Here is an 18,211-nt window from a genome sequence, read left to right on the forward strand (position 1 = left end):
GGGAGCCCTGGTGGCACAGTGGTTAAGAGCCTGGCTGCTAACCAGAAGGTCGGTAGTTCAGATACACCAGCTGCTCCTTGGAAACCCTGTGTGGCAGCCCTACTCCGGAATCAACTCAGTGGCATCGAGTTTGGTTCAAAGGAGCCCTGGTGGTATAGTGGTTAAAGCACTGGTCTGCTAACCGAAAGGTCAGTGGTTCAAAACCACTGGCAGGTCTACAGGAGAGCCATGTGGCAGTCTGCTTCCATAGAGATTTACAGCCTTGGAAACCTTACGGGGTCGTCACTGTAAGTGAGAATGGACTGTACGGCAGTGGGTTTAGGTTTTTTGGTTCAGGGTCACAAATCTTCAGAATAGCGTAAGGGAGCGAGGGGCAGTTCTTTAGAGCACTAAAAACTCGCTCAACAAAAGAAGACAGGTGCCTTCAGAGAAAAATGGTAACATATTTGAATAGCACTGAAATTGACAATGAGTCTGAATTGGAGCTTCTGATCTCCTTTTGCATCTGTATGCTTGTTGAGAGTGTAGAATACTTAAACCCTGATTTTAGTTATTTTAATGAAGGAAGACAAAAAAGTTGTTTTATTTTTCCAGATGCCAAAAGTTCAGTATAAATCCAACTGTAAACCATCCACATTTGCATATCCTGCGCCTCTGGAAGTACCAAAAGAAAAAGAAAAGGAAAAGGTAGGTTCTTTGTTTCCTGTTGACATAGAGGAGCTACTGTTTTATTCAGATTTGTTTCTATTTTTTAAGTTTTAAATTAGTTACCATAAAAGTAATACTTTCTTACTGTAAAATCTAACATTGCACAGGAGAATATTTTCCTTTCCTCCTCATCCAGGTCCCATGTCACAACTTGTGAATCCTTCCTAATGTTTTCTCTGCACATAGGAATATTCTTAAACACAAATAGAATTATCCTGTACATACTGTTCTGCTTCTTGTTGTTTTCACTTTAACGATATTATCGGCATTTTCGATACGTATGTATCTCATTTTTCTTTACATCCTCTTATGGCTGTATAGTTGTTTATTTAACCATTTCTTTATTTGATGTCCATTTTTGGTTATTTCTGATTTTTCACTGGTATAAATGAGGCTGGAACGAAAGCCTGTATACACTTATATTTGGGCACTTATGCAAGAATATCTATAGGTTAGAATCCTGGACGTGAAATTGTTTGATCATATAAGTAATATGCATTTATTTTTGTAGGTATAACCAATTTGTACTCCTACCAACTGCATATGAGGACACTGATTGGTGTATGTTAAATTATAGTGAATGAGAGAGGCTGCACTTGCCCCTGAAGTTTTACTCAGTAAAATTATCTTTTCATGTCACCCTATACCTGGGAAAATGGTTCTTTACCTTAGGATAATATTTTTTCTGTGTTAGCCAGTTGTCAATTATTTGCTGTAAATTTTGTGAATAAGGATAATTATGTAATTGACCTAATTTGAAGGTGATGAATCCCCTTTGACAACAGCATCTTGTTTTTTATCATCTGTGTTTCAGAAACAAAGTCAGGCTTTACACCAGTACTGCCCAGCCTTTCAAAATCTCTGTTTCATCTTTCAGTTCCATGAGACCCATCAAGGAGGAATTCCAGGCTAACCGCTCACACACTGTATGTAGTAGGGCACCTAGGACAGTGAGGACATCTCTACCACCAGGGCTGCAGAAAAACTTGTTTTCTCATGCTTTCCCTATAAAGCAAAAAGGAGTGTAGCATCCTTTTCTCTATCTCAGAAGTATACAATAGCAAACCTACATCCAGGATAGGCTACAGATTAAAAGAAGAGGACCGAGTTACACTAGACAGCAGCCGTCAGAAACTAAAGACTCACCTGATGACAAGTAGTAGTACACTGTGCGAATGAATGTCCTGCTTGCTTCTCCCATCGATTTCCTGGCTCTTACTCTTTTTGATACTTGCTGCCGGCAAAAAAAGAAATATTGTACGGCTAAGCCCTCTTTGGGCTTTTATGTTTGTATATAGATAATGGATTGAAACTATCTACCCTATTCACTTCCTTTAGGTTTCTACTGCTGTATTATCTATTACTGCCAAGGCTAAAAAGAAGGAAAAAGAAAAAGAGAAAAAGGAAGAGGAAAAAATGGAAGTGGTAGGTATAACTTGGTGGTCATATGAACTGAGGTTTTGCTTATCTATCTCTGTTGTGGTCCAGATTCTTCCTTAGTTGAACATTATTTTACCTTACTCTTGGATTGTTTTAAATAATTATCCTATTCCAAGTATATAGAATCATAAAATTTTATTAGAAGAGATTTTAATTTATATCCATTTATAGAAAGAACACCCCCCCCCTCCAAAAATAAATACCCATTGCCTCAAGTTGATTATCCAGCTCATGAGTACAACTGCCCCATAGGGTTTCCAAGGAGTGGTTGGTGGATTTGAGCTGCCGGCTTTTTGGTTAGCAGCTGAACACTTAGCCACTGCGCCACCAAGGCTCCAAAGAATAAACGAAAACCAAACCTGTTGCTGTCAAGTTGATTCTAACTCATAGCAACCATATAGGACAGAGTAGAATTTCCCCATAGGGTTACCAAGGAGCAGCTGGTGAATTTGAATCACTGACCTTTTGGTTAGCACTGTACCACCAGGGCTCTGTGGGAAGAATAGAAGAATACAGATCAGAATTGAGTTCCTGGATAAAGTGATAACTGAAATCGGTTTTAAAGGGCAGAGTAGGATTTTCAAAAGATAAAGAGATGATGATGGGAGAAAAGCCCTTTCAGGCAAGATCAGATGTCATCTAGCTTTTCAAGTCTTATTTCCCCATCCACCCCATGCTTCAGCCACAGGGTTTTCTTGCCATGTGCTTAATTAAATAGACTCTCTTTTTCTGAACTCTGCTGGCAGAAAACTTTCACATTCTTTGAAACTAAGTTAAATGCCATACTTACCTCCAGAGTTACCTTTTCCCTCCTCTGAGTCTGATGTCACTTTAGTTGTACTTCCACTATATCTGCCACTACCTTTTGCACCTATTATTTGCTCAGTAAACTTATCAAATATACCCAGTGATGTGGAACAGGCGTGAACCTTATAGGGCTATTTTTTTCTGTTTTCTAGGATGAGGCAGAGAAAAAGGAAGAAAAAGAGAAGAAAAAAGAGCCTGAGCCAAACTTCCAGTTATTGGATAACCCAGCCCGAGTTATGCCTGCCCAGCTTAAGGTCCTAACCATGACAGAGACTTGTAGATACCAACCTTTCAAACCAGTAAGTTACCAATGGCTCTTGCCTATATACCAATGGCATATTAATTCATAGGACAATAGAACCTTGATAGAGAAAGATAAATTTTCAAGGATCCTGAGTCTTGATTCTACCACTTACAGACTATGTGACCTTGGGCCAAGTACCAAACCTCTCTCTGCCTTAGTTTTTCCTCTGCTATAAAATGGAGATTATATCCCTAACTCATTGGAATATAGCAAAGATTAAACAAGTTTATAACATTAATACACAAGCACTTAGAACAAGAGCTGGCATTGTTCAGTAAGTGTTGATCTTCATTGTGATTACACTGCATTCATAAATTCATTGAATTTTAGACTTAGAAAAAGATCTGAATGTCATTTAATTTATTCCAAAGCAGAAAGTTTCACGTTAGAAACAAATATTGATCTGAAATTTGAGCATGATTATGTCTTTATTTTCCAGGTTCTTGTATCTGGAAAACTAGGGAACCACCAGTAGACATATTTAAGAGATCCAGATCCTGGGTCTGTGGCAGTGTTGTCGACAAGATTTCTAGATCCTTGTAGGAGAATAAACCCATTCTTATCAGCTAAGATCTTGATGGTGGGTGGAAGACATCTCTTATGTACAGTTGTGAGCCAAGGTCTTACTTGATTAGATTATCACCTAAAGAAGACAAGGGCAAGGGATGGAAGATAGCTGTGTATAGTGGTTTAAAGGCTTGAATTGGACAGCACTCAGTTTGTACTCCAGTTCTGCCACTTCTTAGCTGTGTGGCTAAGACAAGTGGTTTAATCTCTTTGAGTTTCAGTTTCTCATCTGTAAAATTAGGTTGATAATATTACCCATCTCCTAGGGTAAAGATTAAACAGGTTGTTACATGTAAAACACCTAAAACTATGTCTGGCACATGGAAAATCATATGTAAACCATATATGGAAATTAAACAGCAATCTTCTAAATAACCAGTGGATCAAAAAAGAAGTCACAAGAGAAATTAGAAAGTACTTTCAGATTAATGAAAATAAGACACTAATACCAAAACTTATGAGATGCAGCAAAAGCAGTGCTTAGAGAAAAATTAATAGCTTTAAACACCTATATTGAAAAAGAAGAAAGCCAGCAAATCAATGATCTAACCTTCAAACTTAAGAAACTAGAAAAAAGAAGAGCAAACAAAACCCAACACAAGCAGAAGGAAAGAAATAATACAGATTAGAGCAGAAATTAATGAAATAGAGGATAGAAAAACAGTAAAGAAAATCAACGAAACCAAAAATTAGTTCTTCAAAAAGACCAACAAAACTGACAAACCTTTAGCTAGACTGATCAAGAAAAAAAAGAAAACTCAAATTATAAAATCAGGACTGAAAGAAGGGGACATTACTACTAACCTTACAAAGATTAAAAGGGTTGTAGGGGAATACTGTGAACAACTGTATACCAACAAATTAGATACCCTAGATGAAATGGACAAATTCTTAGACAGAAATCACTAAAAGTGATTCTAGAAGAAATATAAAATCTGAATAGATCTATAATAAGTAAACAGATTGAATTAGTAATTAAAACCCTCTTACAGAGAAAATCCCAGGCCCAGATGGCTTTGCTTGTGAATTCTACCAAATGTTTAAAGAAAAATTAACAAGCTCTTCTAAAAATTGAAGTAGGGGAAACACTTCTAAGCTCGTTCTGTGAAGCCAGTATTACCCTGGTGGCAAAATCAGACAGGCATCACAAGAAAAGAAAATGACATATGTTCATGGATTGGAAACTTAATATTGTTAAGATGACAGTATACTCAAAAGTGATTTATAGATTCAACATAATCCCTATCAAAATTGCGACAGTCTTTTTTGCAGAAATTGAAAAGCTGGTCCTAAAATTCATATCTAAATGCAGAGAACTCAGAATAGCCAAAACCATCTGGAGAAAATGAGAAAAAAGTTGGCTCAAACTTCCCGATTTCAAACTTTCTACAAAGCTACAGTAATTAAGACTCTGTGGTACTGGTATAAAGAGACATATAGACCAATGGACTAGAATTAAGAGTCTGGAAATCTACCCATACGTTTATGATCAATTGATTTCTGACAAGGTGCCAAGACAGTTTAATGGGGAAAGAAGTCTTTTTAACAAATAGTGCTGAAACAACTAGATGCCTGCATGCAAAAGAACGATTTTGCTCTTCTACCTCACACTACAGACAAAATTTAATTGAAAATCGTTCCTTGTAAGAGCCTAAAACTGTAAAAGAAAACATACATGCAAATCTTTATGACCTTGAATTAGGCAGTAGTTTCTTAGATATGATACCTAAACCACAAGCAAACCCCTACCTCCCCCCGAAAGAAAAAAAAAGACAAATTGGATTTCATCAAAATTAAAAATTGTTATACATTTACTATCAAGAAACTAAAAAAGACAACCCACAAAATGGGAGAAAATATGTACAGATCCTATATCTAAAAGAGGCTTATATCCAAAATAGGTAAAGAACGCTTATAACTCAACAATAAAAAGACAACCCAGTTTAAAAATGGGCAACGAATTTGCATAGACATTTCTCCAAAGAAGACATACAAATGGCCAGTAAGCACAGGGAAAAATTCTCAATGTCATTAATCACTAGGGGGATGCACATCATCTCAAAGAATGACTATATAATCAAAAAGACAGACAATAAGTGTTGTGAAGAAATTGGAAGCCTCATATACCACTGGTGGAAATTTAAACTGGTGCAGCCACTGTGGAAAACAGTTTGGCAGTTCCTCCAAAAGTTAAATGGAGACTCACCATGTAACCCAGCAGTTTTCAGGTATATGCCTGTCTTAGTTACCTAGTGCTGCTATAACAAAAATACCACAAATGGATGGCTTTAACAAAGAGAAATTTATTCTCTCACAGTTTAGGAGGCTAGAAGTCTGAATTCAGGGCCCCAGCCCCCTCTGTTGGCTCTGGGGGAAGGTCCTTGTCATTAGTCTTCCTCTGATCTACAAGCTTCTCAGCACAGGGACCCTAGGTTTGAAGGACATACTCCCGTCCTGGTTCTTCATTCTTGATGGTAGGGGGTCCACCTGTCTCTCTGCTTGTTTCTGTCTTTTATATCTCAAAAGAGACTCACTCAAGATACAGTATAATCTTGTAGATTGAGTCCTGCCTCATTAACATAAAACTGCCTCTAATCCTGCCTCACTGGCATCATAGAAGTAGGATTTACAACATATAGGCAAATCACATCAGATGAGAAAATAGTGGACAGCCACACAATACTGGGAATCATAGCCAATACTGGGGGGCACAGTTCAACCTATAAGATTGCTCATGGGACTAGAGACTTACATCATCCTGAGACCAGAAGAACTAGACGGTGCCCGGCCACAACTGATGACTGCCCTGACAGGGAGCACAACAGAGAACTCCTGAGGGAGCAGGAGAACAGTGGGATGCAGACCCCGAATTCTCATAAAAAGACCAGACTTAATGGTCTGACTGAGACTGGAAGAATCCTGGCGGTCATGGTCCCCAAACCTTCTGTTAGCCCAGGACAGGAACCATTCCCGAAGACTTCTCATCAGACATGGAAGGGACTGGACGATGGGCTGGAGAGAGATGCTGATGAAGAGTAAGCTACTTGTATCAGGTGGACACTTGAGACTGTGTTGGCATCTCCTGTCTGGAGGGGAGATGGGAGCGTAGAGAGGGTTAGAAACTGACAAAACGGTCACAAAAGGAGAGACTGGAGGAAGGGAGCGGGCTGACTCATTAGGGGGAGAGTAAATGGGAGTATGTAGTAAGGTGTACATAAGCTTATATGTGACAGACTGACTTGATTTGTAAACTTTGACTTAAAGCACAATAAAAATTATTTTTTAAAAAAAAAAGATTGCTCATGGGAAATGAAAACACACGTTCACATAAAAATTTATATGTAAATGTTCATCCAGCATTATTTATAATGGCAAAAAGTACCAGCAGCCCAATGTCCATCAACTGGTAAATGGCTAAAGAAAATGGTAGTCCATCCATTGTTGTTGTTAGGTGCCATTGAGTCTGTTCAGACTCATAGCAACACAGAATAAAATGCTGCCCAGTCCTGTGCCATCTTCACAGTCATGGCTGTGTTTGAGCCCATTATTGCAGCCACTGTGTCAGTCCATCTCATTGAGGGCCTTCCTCTTTTTCACTGACCCTCTTCTTTACCAAGCATGATGTCCTTTTCAAGGGACTGGTCCCTACTGGTAACATGTCTGAAGTACGTGAGACAAAATCTCACCACTCTCGCTTCTGAGGAGCATCCTGGCTGTACATCTTCCAAGACCAATTTGTTCGTTTTTCTGGCAGTCCATGGTATATTCGGTATTCTTCGCCAACACCACAATTCAAATGTGACTGTGTGGATCATAACAAATTAATGGATAATGTTGCAAAGAATGAGAGTTCCAGAATACTTAATTGTGCTCATGAGGAACCTGTACATAGGTCAAGAGGCAGTTGTTCAAACAGAACAAGGGTATACTCTGTGGTTTAAAGTCAGGAAAGGTGTGTGTTGGGGCTGTATCCTTTCACCATACATATTCAATCTGTATGCTGAGCAAATAATCCGAGAAGCTGGACTATATGAAGAACGCAGCATCAGAACCGGTGGAAGACTCATTAACAACCTGTGATATGCAGGTGATACAACCTTACCGGCTGAAAATGAAGAGGACCTGAAGCACTTACTGATGGAGTCAAAGACCACAGCCTTCAGCCATAAAACGGAAGGATGTACTGATACTTGCTATAACACATGTGAACCTTGAAAACATTGTGCTAAGTGAAAAAACCAAACACAAGGACCGCATAGTGTACGATTTCACTTATATAAAATATCCCAAATAGGTAAATCCACAGGGACAGAAGGTGGATTAGAGGTAGAGGGCCTGGGCAGGGGGAGTGGAGAGTGACTGCCAGTGGGTACAGAGTCACCCGTTAGGCTGAGGAGTATGTCCTGGGATTATATAGAGGAGATGGTTGCACATCTTTGTGATTATGCTAAAGACCACTGAACCGTATACTTTAGAAGAGTGGACTTTATTTTATTTGTAATTATATAATTATATCTCAGTTAAAAGGAAAAAATGAAAAGTAATGACTGCAGTGTATGTGCATATGAAGAAAGGGCTGCGTGATGGCTCACTGCTTACCTTCAGTGGCAGGGTCATCAAATCCCTCCTCAGACACTGCACTTGAAAGAAGCAGCTAAAGTTTTAAATATCTGCAACGTCCCTACTCTCGTTTCCTGTTCCTCTTAAAAAAGGCTTTAAAGAGAGAGTGGAGCACTTGGCAGCAGGACATGTTGTGTTGCCTGTGTCTTAAGTTGTTGCTAGCCTTCCCAGAGAACAGAACATCATGTATCTTACTCTTCTTACTGTGAACTTTCTCACTAACACGTGTAACTCTAAAAAGCCCTTTTCATATGTTCATTATATTACAGGATTTGAGTTAGATTATTTCATTTCAGTTAAGCATGATAATATAATCAAAAAACTGGCACCATGTGTTTTAAAAATAAGAAGTTCTCTTGAGGAGCATAGGTATTCTGTTTGGTAGAACATTCATCTCCATTTGGTTCTTTAGACCATGGAGGATTAGGACAGTGGCCAGACACCCTTATTGTTCTTGGGTGTGTATTAGTAGTAAAGGCAGAGTCCATTTATAAAGTGAATCTTCCTCAAGAAAAGCAGGTTTCTTAAGGGAGAGAATTATAGATTAATGTGTGTGTTGAGAGAAATAGTTTAGAATTTCATGAAGTCACACCAGTTTTATAGTGTGGCAGGGCAGAGTTCTGATGAGTAAAAGTCAAATTAGGTTGAACTGTAGTGATGCTTATACTGTGTGAATCATTTGACTAATATGCTGTGCTCCTTTTCCTTCCCAGTAATGTACTTTGGTAGAAATATGCTTTTTCCAGATGTGCCATGCCACTGTTGACTGATTTAATTACAGAGGGCAGCTTTCCATTTCCCTTTACACAGGCAGCAGAGAGAATAAGATTAGCACACCAGAGATGGGGTAATAATTTGGCGTTTGAATTTACCTTCTGCTAATATGTTTGGGAGAGGGCTTAATAGAATTGCTTCTACAGTCTATTTTCCCTTTGTTTCCTATGTGTTTCTTCATTGTCTTGCATCATAACGATTTGTAGTTATGTGCGATATTATTTGGGTCTCTTTGTTTTTCTGAAACTGCGGGAAAAAATTGGCTCATCATTTGTAGATTGTCTTTTGCCCAAAATGATGGTCTTCTCACAAATAATACAGTATGTATTAAATTAGTGTGTTTCTCAAACTTTAATGTGCATAGAAATCATCTGGGCATCTCTTGTAAAATGCAGGTTCTGTAGATCTAGGATGGGGCTAGGTTTTCTGCATTTCTAACTACCTGAGGCTGCTTCAGGTCCAGGGCCATGTCTTGAGCAGCAAGGCATTAGAATATCATTCTTGGATGATAAACATTCTCTCTCTTGTCAGACTGAGACTACTAGTCGGGGCCGTGGCTGGGAAGTAACCCACTGTGGTCAAGTCGATTCCAACTCATAGCGACGTTGTGGAACAGAGTAAAACTGCCCCATAGGGTTTCCAAGGCTCTAAATCTTTACAGACGACAGAGCAGCTGGCGAATTGAACCACCAACCTTTCAGTGAGGCTGGGAAGTACTACTCTTAAACTGGGATGTAGAACAGCACCAGAAGTTCCACTCTCCAGAGCCAGTGGGTTAAGTTTGTAAATACTCCTTATTGACCACAGTGTCTTTATCTTTATGTTCATTGCACAGTGACATTGCTTTCCTCGTTCAGCCCTCAGACTAACCTTAAGGAATAGGCAGGAAGATCCTATCAGCCTCTTCTTGTAGCTGAGCAGTCTGGTTAAGTCGCCCATGTAGGGTCACACAGGCACAGCTGCCCAGGTTTCCTGAGTCCCATCTGGTAAGGTGTAGCCCTCTCAGTTCTTCACTTCCAGACCCTTAGACAAGCATGCACTCTAGGTTCTGGACCAGGCTTGAGGTATGAGTGGACCTCGTGCTTCTTCACTCCCCGGTCTGTGTTTACAGCTCTCCATTGGAGGCATCATCATTCTGAAGGATACCAGTGAAGATACTGAAGAGCTGGTGGAACCTGTGGCAGCCCATGGCCCAAAAATCGAGGAGGAGGAACAAGAGCCAGAACCCCCAGAACCGTTCGAGTATATTGATGACTAAGGGCCAGAGGTGTGTGTGGAACAAGATTACACGTGAAGGGAAATCTCTTCATCAGTACTTCACAAGTGTTGGTGCAAGGACATTGTCTCAGTTTTTCACTTTTTCTTGTTTGTGCCTTTTTGTGCTTAATCCATATTTATATAAACCGTATTAAAATTTCCCTCTTTTTGATCTTTCCGTGTTACATAACCACCAATTCCTTCTTCTTTGACTCTCTCTATCCTTAGCAGTCTACCAATGCTATTCAAAGTGGCTGGTCTGCAAACTGTTTTATAGCTCCGTGAGAAGATAAGGAGCTTGCTGCAGAATGTAAATCTACTCAGTTCTTTCATGGACAAAGTCTTGCTACCAAGGAAAAAAAAAAAAGGTCTTCTGAACTGAATAGTTGCTTAGTGACAGAATTGATTTACATTCTAAAGTAAGTTCCTTGTCGTGGATCGGTTGTAGTCTGTGAACAGGCACTGGTCCATTGTCCAGAGATCATACTTTGAGTAGCACAGGATCTCTTCATACTAGAAGTGTTAACATTAACTTACTCAACGAAACTATTAAACATCTGTTGCTGTTGTTATTGTTGGGTGCCACCAACTCAATTCCAACTCTTAGTGACCCCATGTGGCAGAGCAGAACTGCTCTGTAGGGTTTTCTAGGCTGTAATCTTTACAGTAACAGATTGCCAGGTCTTTCTCCAAAATTGAGTCATATGGGGTGCTGCTGGGTGAATTCGAACCTTGAACCTCCAACCTTTCAGGTAGCAGCTGAGCGCTTAACCATTGCACCACCAGGGCTCCTTTTAAACATCTAGTGTGTATAAGACACGGTGCTTATAGCGGGTTTGGGGGTCAGTTAGATTATACCAGAGGTCTCTGGGTGGTGCACATGGTTAACACACCCTGTCGCTAACCTAATGGTTGCAAGACCTCCCGGAGAATCGGAAAAATCAGCCGTCGAAAACCCTGTGGAGCACAGTTCTACTCTGACACACGTGGGGTCGCCATGAGTTGGAAGCAACTCAAAAGCAACTGGTTGTGTGTGTGTGTGTGTTTTTTTAGACTATACCACAAAGCTTTGTCCCATTGAAAAAAGACCACTACTATGCCAGTATTTTAAGAATGTTAAAGGAGTTCTTTAGATACAAAGGATTGGAATAATCTAATTCCACAAAATTTTCTTTCTCATTTCCCATATTTCATATTTTCAATAATCTTCACATATTTGAAGAAGCATATGATCTATGTAACCAAGGTTCTCTAATTCCACCCTAATCCAAATACGTTTTCAGACAAATAGTTTTTTCCTATTCTAAATAAAGAATAAAGGCAGTATCATTTATTACATTATGACACAAGAAAAATACATTTAAAAGAGTCTTGTTGCAACTCTAGCGTGGTGACTGTTACACACTGAATGTCAATTAATGAAAGCTTTTACCGAAATCTCAGATAATAAATATTAAGGCAGGACATCAGTGAGAAATATATTGATGCCTCAGGGAGACTATGACTTTGAACCTTAGAGACGGAGGTTTCTATTAATGTCCCTGCCATGTAACCTTGCCTTTGAAAATCATCTTTCAGTCCTCCATGGTTCCCTAAGCTTTACCCAACCCCCAGGCAGCATATGGTGGTACTGACACCAGGAGCACTCAGTCTCGCAGAACTGAGTTGTTTCACACTTAACCCCCTCAGCCTTTCACAGTTCCTTTCTGAAGACCCTTACGGAGTTTTTCAAGCCAGTTAACTATAAAGTGGCTTACAAGTTTATAGTTGGAATTTGGATTCTTGTTTTCAAAAAGATAAACATTCAGGGTATTAGGTATTTGGAAACTATAGTCTTTCTTGGCAAATTAGTTCCAAATTAGCAGGACTGGGGCTAGTTTTAGACTTCAACAGCTAGTAGTGGGGAAAAAAAAAAAAAAAAAGAACATGTTTTTTGAATACAGAATAATCCTAGCTCCCCATCCCCCCTTCTAGTCTCTCCTGTGCTCATCCGAAGAAGATTGTCCAGGCTCGTATTGGAAACGCCTGTGAGGACATTCGAGCTGAGACCTGCTATCCAATGCATGTATCATCGCCTCTGTGCTGACCTGAACAAACTTGTCTCCAAGTCTTTGGTTGAAGAGAAGATATATGACTATTTAGTGTGCTCTTTCACAGAACTTGGTTTTCAAATAAATATATTAAAATCTCCAGATGAACAAAGACTATTTGTTTGTGTTTCAGCATGGGTTTTTAAATAAGTGAGTCTAATAACCTCCCCCCCCAACCTGAAATGCCTAAATCCAAAGAGCTTTAATCCTTGATTTGCAAGAACGAGCATGCATGACTTTTTTATTAATGAAAAAGTTTTAAAATTACAGACCATTTGAAAACAATAAGAATCAGCCCTTACTCATCACCCCAAAAATCCTATGCAGTTTTTTTTTAATGAGATAGAGGCTGGGGTGCCATCGTTTATTCAAAAATTCCCTTTCATGACCCAAGAAAAATGTAGTCTGTTGGGGCAGCTCAAGCAGTTTTTTAAGTAACCTTTATTTGTTTTCTGCTTCTGATCCTGTTATAGATATAAATTATTTAGCTTCATTTGTCTGTAGTATCAAATAGTATACTTTATTTCTTTCTTATTCACTTTTTAAAAAATTTTTCTTAAAGTATAATTTAAATGCAATAAAATGCAGAAATTTGAAGCATACACAGTTTGACGTTTTTTGACGAATACAATTTTTGATTTTTAGTTTATCAAGCCTCTCTTGGCTGCTAGACTTTTTTTTTATGTGTTTGAAAAATATGGAACGCTTCACAGATTTGTGTGTCATCCTTACACAAGGGCCATGCTAATCTTCTCTATCCTTCCAATTTTAATATATGTGCTGCCAAAGTGAGCGCGATGCTAGACTTTTAGAATAAGCAGGCAGAGTCATTCTTTGGACAAATACCTATTAGCTTTGTATTCTTGGCCTGTGAAGTGGATCTTTCTGATTCAGTGGACTTGAGGGGGTTTTGCGTTGTTTTGTGTTTTGGTCTTCAGCCATGTATAATAAAAGTAGGGAGTTTCCAATAGTTATACATGAATGGACTGGCGCTTTGCTCTACCTTCTTTCACTTTTCTACAGTCTAGTTAGTTTAGGAAATGGCCTTTTGAGTCTGAAAAAAACTATCCTTAGAGGAAACAAACTCCCGGAGAGGTCAGCCTTAGTACATTCATCTACCACAGCCATGCTGGTGGGTCTAGGTCTAAAGGTTACTGATCCCAAAGGATGGCTCAGCTCATTGGTTAATTTCATTGTGTCCCCTCCTTTGTAAATGCCTTGTTTCCTCAATATCAAATGATTCCATAAAAGAGATTATCTCATTTCCTAGCCTCTCATTAGCTGCTCTTCCTGTTGAAGCTCTTCACATGGCTTGCATATTTCAGACAGAGTTATTTCCTAACATTTCCCTTAATATACAGAATGTTTAAAAACCAGAAGTCCCTGGATGATGTCAGTGCCCAAAACAGTCATATGGAGAGAAGGGGTGCAGTCATTAGCCTCCAGCCAATTACTCCTCTGAAAGAGTACATGGAACATAAGGGTGCAGTCAGCACCCTGTTAGGACGGCACAGTTCAGAATGCATGAGACCCTGTGACAGCTTTAAACGGCGGGTGCTATAAAGTAAAATGGCCACTTGGACTGGAGTATGGTGAGACTATACCTGTCTTTCTGATGGTAGTTTTCCTAGAAGATTTCCCAGGAAATGCATAAGCCCTGCATAAGACAAACCTAGAGTGAAAACCGGGTGGAAGTAAAATATGGAGACAGGATAAGAGCTAGAATTGACATGTTGAACAGAAGAGAGACTGACAGCAGTTAGCTCCTGGATGATGTCGTTGCAGCACACGGCTTCAGAGTTGACGGCAAGTGGGATGTGCAGCAATGAAACCAGATGGAAGTAAATGGCTTCTTAAGCCGGAGCTACTGAGTCCTAGAATCTAGTCTTCCTCCTACCTGTCTGCCCATAAATAACTCTGCTGACTCCTGCCTTTTAAAAATCCTCTTCTCCTGAGCTTCTATTACATGCTCTGATTTTCCTCCTGTCTCTGACCTTCCCTTTATTTAACAAATTGAATATTTTTATTTGAGCATCTATTTGTGCAGGAATTCTTAGTTTCTTGGACAGGATTCACTCCCTCTGCTCTTTAAATACCAGCCTTCAGAGTTTGGTCTTTGGCCTTCTTAGTCTGCGTATTCCCACAGCCTCATCCACCCCATAATCCCACGCCTTCACTCACCGTCTGTGCTGGTGAATCCCAAATGCACATCCTGCCCATACCTTCCATCTGAGCTCCTGACAACCACGAATTAGGCACTCCCATTTCGGCTGCCTCACAGGCACTTAAAACGATATATCGAACACACATTCCATACCCAACCTCTACTTCTTTTCTCTTGGGCTAATGACAAGCCCTTCATCTGGTCGCCCACACCAGAAACCCAGGCTTCACCCTCGACTTAATGAATGACCCGAGCCACGGTATCTTCAACCACCTCATGCATGCGAAAGCTGGACAATGAATAAGGAAGACTGAAGTAGGGTTGATGCCTTTGAATTATGGTGTTGACAAAGAATGTTGAATACCATGGACTTCAGAAGAACGAACAAATCTGTCTTGGAAGAAATACAGCTAGAATGCTCCTTAGAAATAAGGATGGTGAGACTTTGTCTCAGGTACTTTGGACATGTTACTAGGAGGAACCAATCCCTGGAAGGACGTCATGCTTGGTGTCATGGATTGGATTGTGCCCCTCAAAACTATGTGTCAACTTGGCTAGGCAATGATTCCCAGTATTGTGTGATTGTCCACCATTTTGTCATCTGATGTGGTTTTCCTATGTGTTGTAAATCCTACCTCTATGATGTTAATGAGGTAGGATTAGAGGCAGTTATGTTAATGAGGCAGGACTCCATCTACAAGAATTAGTTATATCTTGAGTCAATCTCTTTTGAGGCATAAAAGACAGAAAGAAACAGAAACATGGGGGGGACCTCATACTACCAAGAAAGCAATGCCAGGAGCAGAGCGTGTCCTTTGGACCTGAGGTTCCTGTGCTGAGAAGCTCGTACACCCAGGGAACATTGATGACAAAGACCTTCTTCCAGAGCCTAGAGCGAGAGAAAGCCATCCCCTCGAGCTTGTGCCCTGAACTTGGACTTTTAGGCTACTAGACTGAAAGAATAAATCTCTGTTAAAGCCACCTGCTTGTGGTATTTCTGTTATAGCAACACTAGGTAACAAAGACACTTGGTCAGTGAAAAAGAGGAAGACCCTCAATGAGATGGATTGGCCCTTGACAGCATGGCTGCAACAATAGGCTCAAACATAACAACAATTGAGAGGATGGTGCAAGACCAGGCAACATTTTGTTCTGTTATACATAAGTTCACTATGAGTCGGAACCAACTCAACGGCAAGATATGCTAGACCTCTGATTTTTCAGAGGCTCCTTGTTGAATAAAGCTGATTTCTTCCATATGTGTATAATGCTGACAGACTTTAGCTGCTGCTCACCTCACCAGCCTCCCATCCCTACACTCTTCTCCCACCTGACACTCAGAACTGCTTCCACTTCCTCCAGATCTAGGTTTTCCTGTCACCTCCTGGCCTTTGCACATTCTGTTCCCTCTGCCTGAAATTTACCCCCTTTCTTTACCCCTACCCTCTCTCCCTCTAGATCTGATTTTCAAATAGAATAGGTGTCCCTTCATAGAGATTTCCTCCAAGAAGTCCTGCTTTCTCCCACTAAGGCTAGACTTGGTACTTCTCTCTGCTTCCCCAGCACACCTCTTCCTCCCTTATTGTCCTTATCACACCGTATTGTCATACACTGCCTGGTTTACTTGCCTATCATAGTAATCCTAGCATATAGTGTATGATTAGATATCCATTGACTGACAGAATTGAATATGGTGAGAGCCACAACTGAGCATTAGCAGAACAATTTAAGACAGAGTTCATGAACACATGAGAAGGTGATTAATTCATCTGTCTTGGAGCTGCTTTCCCCAGGGACTTGAAGGTCTCCTCTCACCCCCTCGCAGTGACTAGATGCCCCAGTTAGAAACTATTTCAACTGGTTTTGCTCTGGGCTTTTCTTTGTGTGCATGTCTCTGGAATCTATAACTGGAATGAGATGATGAGAAGAAATGAACTTGGGCCGAGAGGCTTTTGTGGCTTTGTCCCAGTGCCCTCCTAACTCCCTTATCTGCCATAAATGAGACACTTCCACTTTCCACAGAAGAGCCCTTAGAAAGGGCTTTTTGCTGTTTTGAGAGTTCAATGTCCTCCTCTACCCTCTCATTCTTTACAATCAAAAGCTGTCAGGGACTTACTGGTCTGACAGAGACTGGAGGAACCCCCAAGACTGTGGCCCTCGGACACCCTGCTAACTCAGAACTGAAGCCACTTCCAAAGTCCACCTTTCAGCCAAAGATTAGACAGGCCTACCAAACAAACAATAACACACGTGAGGAACGTGCCTCTTAGCTCAATCAAGCATACCAGACCAAATGGGCACCCCCCGCCAAAAGCAAAGATGACAAGGCAGAAAAACTGGAAGAAGGGGCACAGAGAACCCAGGGTAGGGAAAGGGGGAGGGTGCTGACACATTGCAGGGATTGCAACCAATGTCACAAAACACTTGGAATGAATGTTTGAGTGAGAAACTAATCTGTGCTGTAACCTCTGACCTAAAACAATAGGAAATGCCAGGAGAAAGTCTAAAGTTCAAAAGAAAAGCTGCCAGGGTCTTTCCAGCCAAACCGCATCATAAGAAGGTCACGGGCTCTGGCCTCTGGCTTAGGTTCAGATCCTGATTCTTCCCTTTACTGGTTTTCTCATTTGTGCGGAGGAAGCAATATTCACCTCAGGATTATTATAGAATTAAACAATAATGGCTAATCATTAGAAGCCTTTTACGTACTAGTGTCTGGACTAAGAATCACATGTATTCACTTAAGCATTTCTCACAATCACCCTATTAGGTAGATGCTATTATCTTGTGATAACATATGTTAAGTGGCTAGCATTTAAATACACGTTCACTACATTTCAGCTGAACCAGAGTGGTATGGCCTGTTGTTGTAGTTAGGTACCCTTGAGTCAATTTTGACTCATAGTGACCCGAATTTGACAGAGTGGAACTGCCTCATAGGGCTTTCTTGGCTATAATCTTTACAGAAGCGAATCACCAGGCCTTTCTCTCGCAGAGCCGCTGGGTGGGTTCCAACCACCAACCTTTTGGTTAGCAGCCAAGTGCTTAACCCTTTGCACCACCAGGGCTCTTTTGGTATGATCTAAGCCCTCCTGAGGACACGCAGAAGTTAAGTGACTTGTTCAGCATCAAGAGCCGTTTTTACCATGTGTTTCCAGTTCATCTTTCTATTAAGCTGGTCTCTGACATCTTCATTTTCTGGACTTGTTTGAGCCAAAGGATCAGCAGACCCCTGCAAACAGCCGTTTGTCTATCCATACTCTGCTCCAAGTCTGCATCTTCCTTTGTTCTCCTAAACCGGTATGCCTTTTCCAAAAGTGTTAACAAAAGCAGTATTTCCGAATGCCCAGAGCCTCTATGACACAGCCTGTTGTCAATGGGCATTTCCCATCTGTTCACTGGGATCTGGGCAGTTCCTTTGGTGCATTTGCTCAGTGTTTTCCAAATCAGTGAGTGATTTATTTATAATAAAATTGTATCCGG

At 40.5% G+C, this 18,211-nt stretch overlaps 1 protein-coding gene and 1 non-coding gene across 2 annotated transcripts in view; one reads left to right on the top strand and one right to left on the bottom strand.

Moving 5' to 3' along the window:
• The window catches only part of PSMD1 (proteasome 26S subunit, non-ATPase 1), a 112,684-nt gene extending 100,003 nt beyond the window's left edge, over positions 1–12,681 (top strand). Inside the window, exons 21-25 of the mRNA XM_049888432.1 lie at positions 595–687; positions 2,047–2,133; positions 3,108–3,254; positions 10,332–10,487; positions 12,452–12,681. Coding sequence (XP_049744389.1) covers positions 595–687; positions 2,047–2,133; positions 3,108–3,254; positions 10,332–10,478 — 474 coding nt within the window. The 3' untranslated portion in view covers positions 10,479–10,487; positions 12,452–12,681. The remainder of the gene's footprint in view (positions 1–594; positions 688–2,046; positions 2,134–3,107; positions 3,255–10,331; positions 10,488–12,451) is intronic.
• A 577-nt stretch (positions 12,682–13,258) lies between these two features.
• Positions 13,259–13,363, bottom strand: LOC126078620 (U6 spliceosomal RNA). Its single transcript, XR_007518106.1, has one exon. It is a non-coding gene; the product is annotated as a U6 spliceosomal RNA (small nuclear RNA).
• Positions 13,364–18,211: the final 4,848 nt, after the last annotated feature.

Source organism: Elephas maximus, chromosome 6 (genome assembly GCF_024166365.1).
Source record: "Elephas maximus indicus isolate mEleMax1 chromosome 6, mEleMax1 primary haplotype, whole genome shotgun sequence".
NCBI lineage: Eukaryota > Metazoa > Chordata > Mammalia > Proboscidea > Elephantidae > Elephas > Elephas maximus.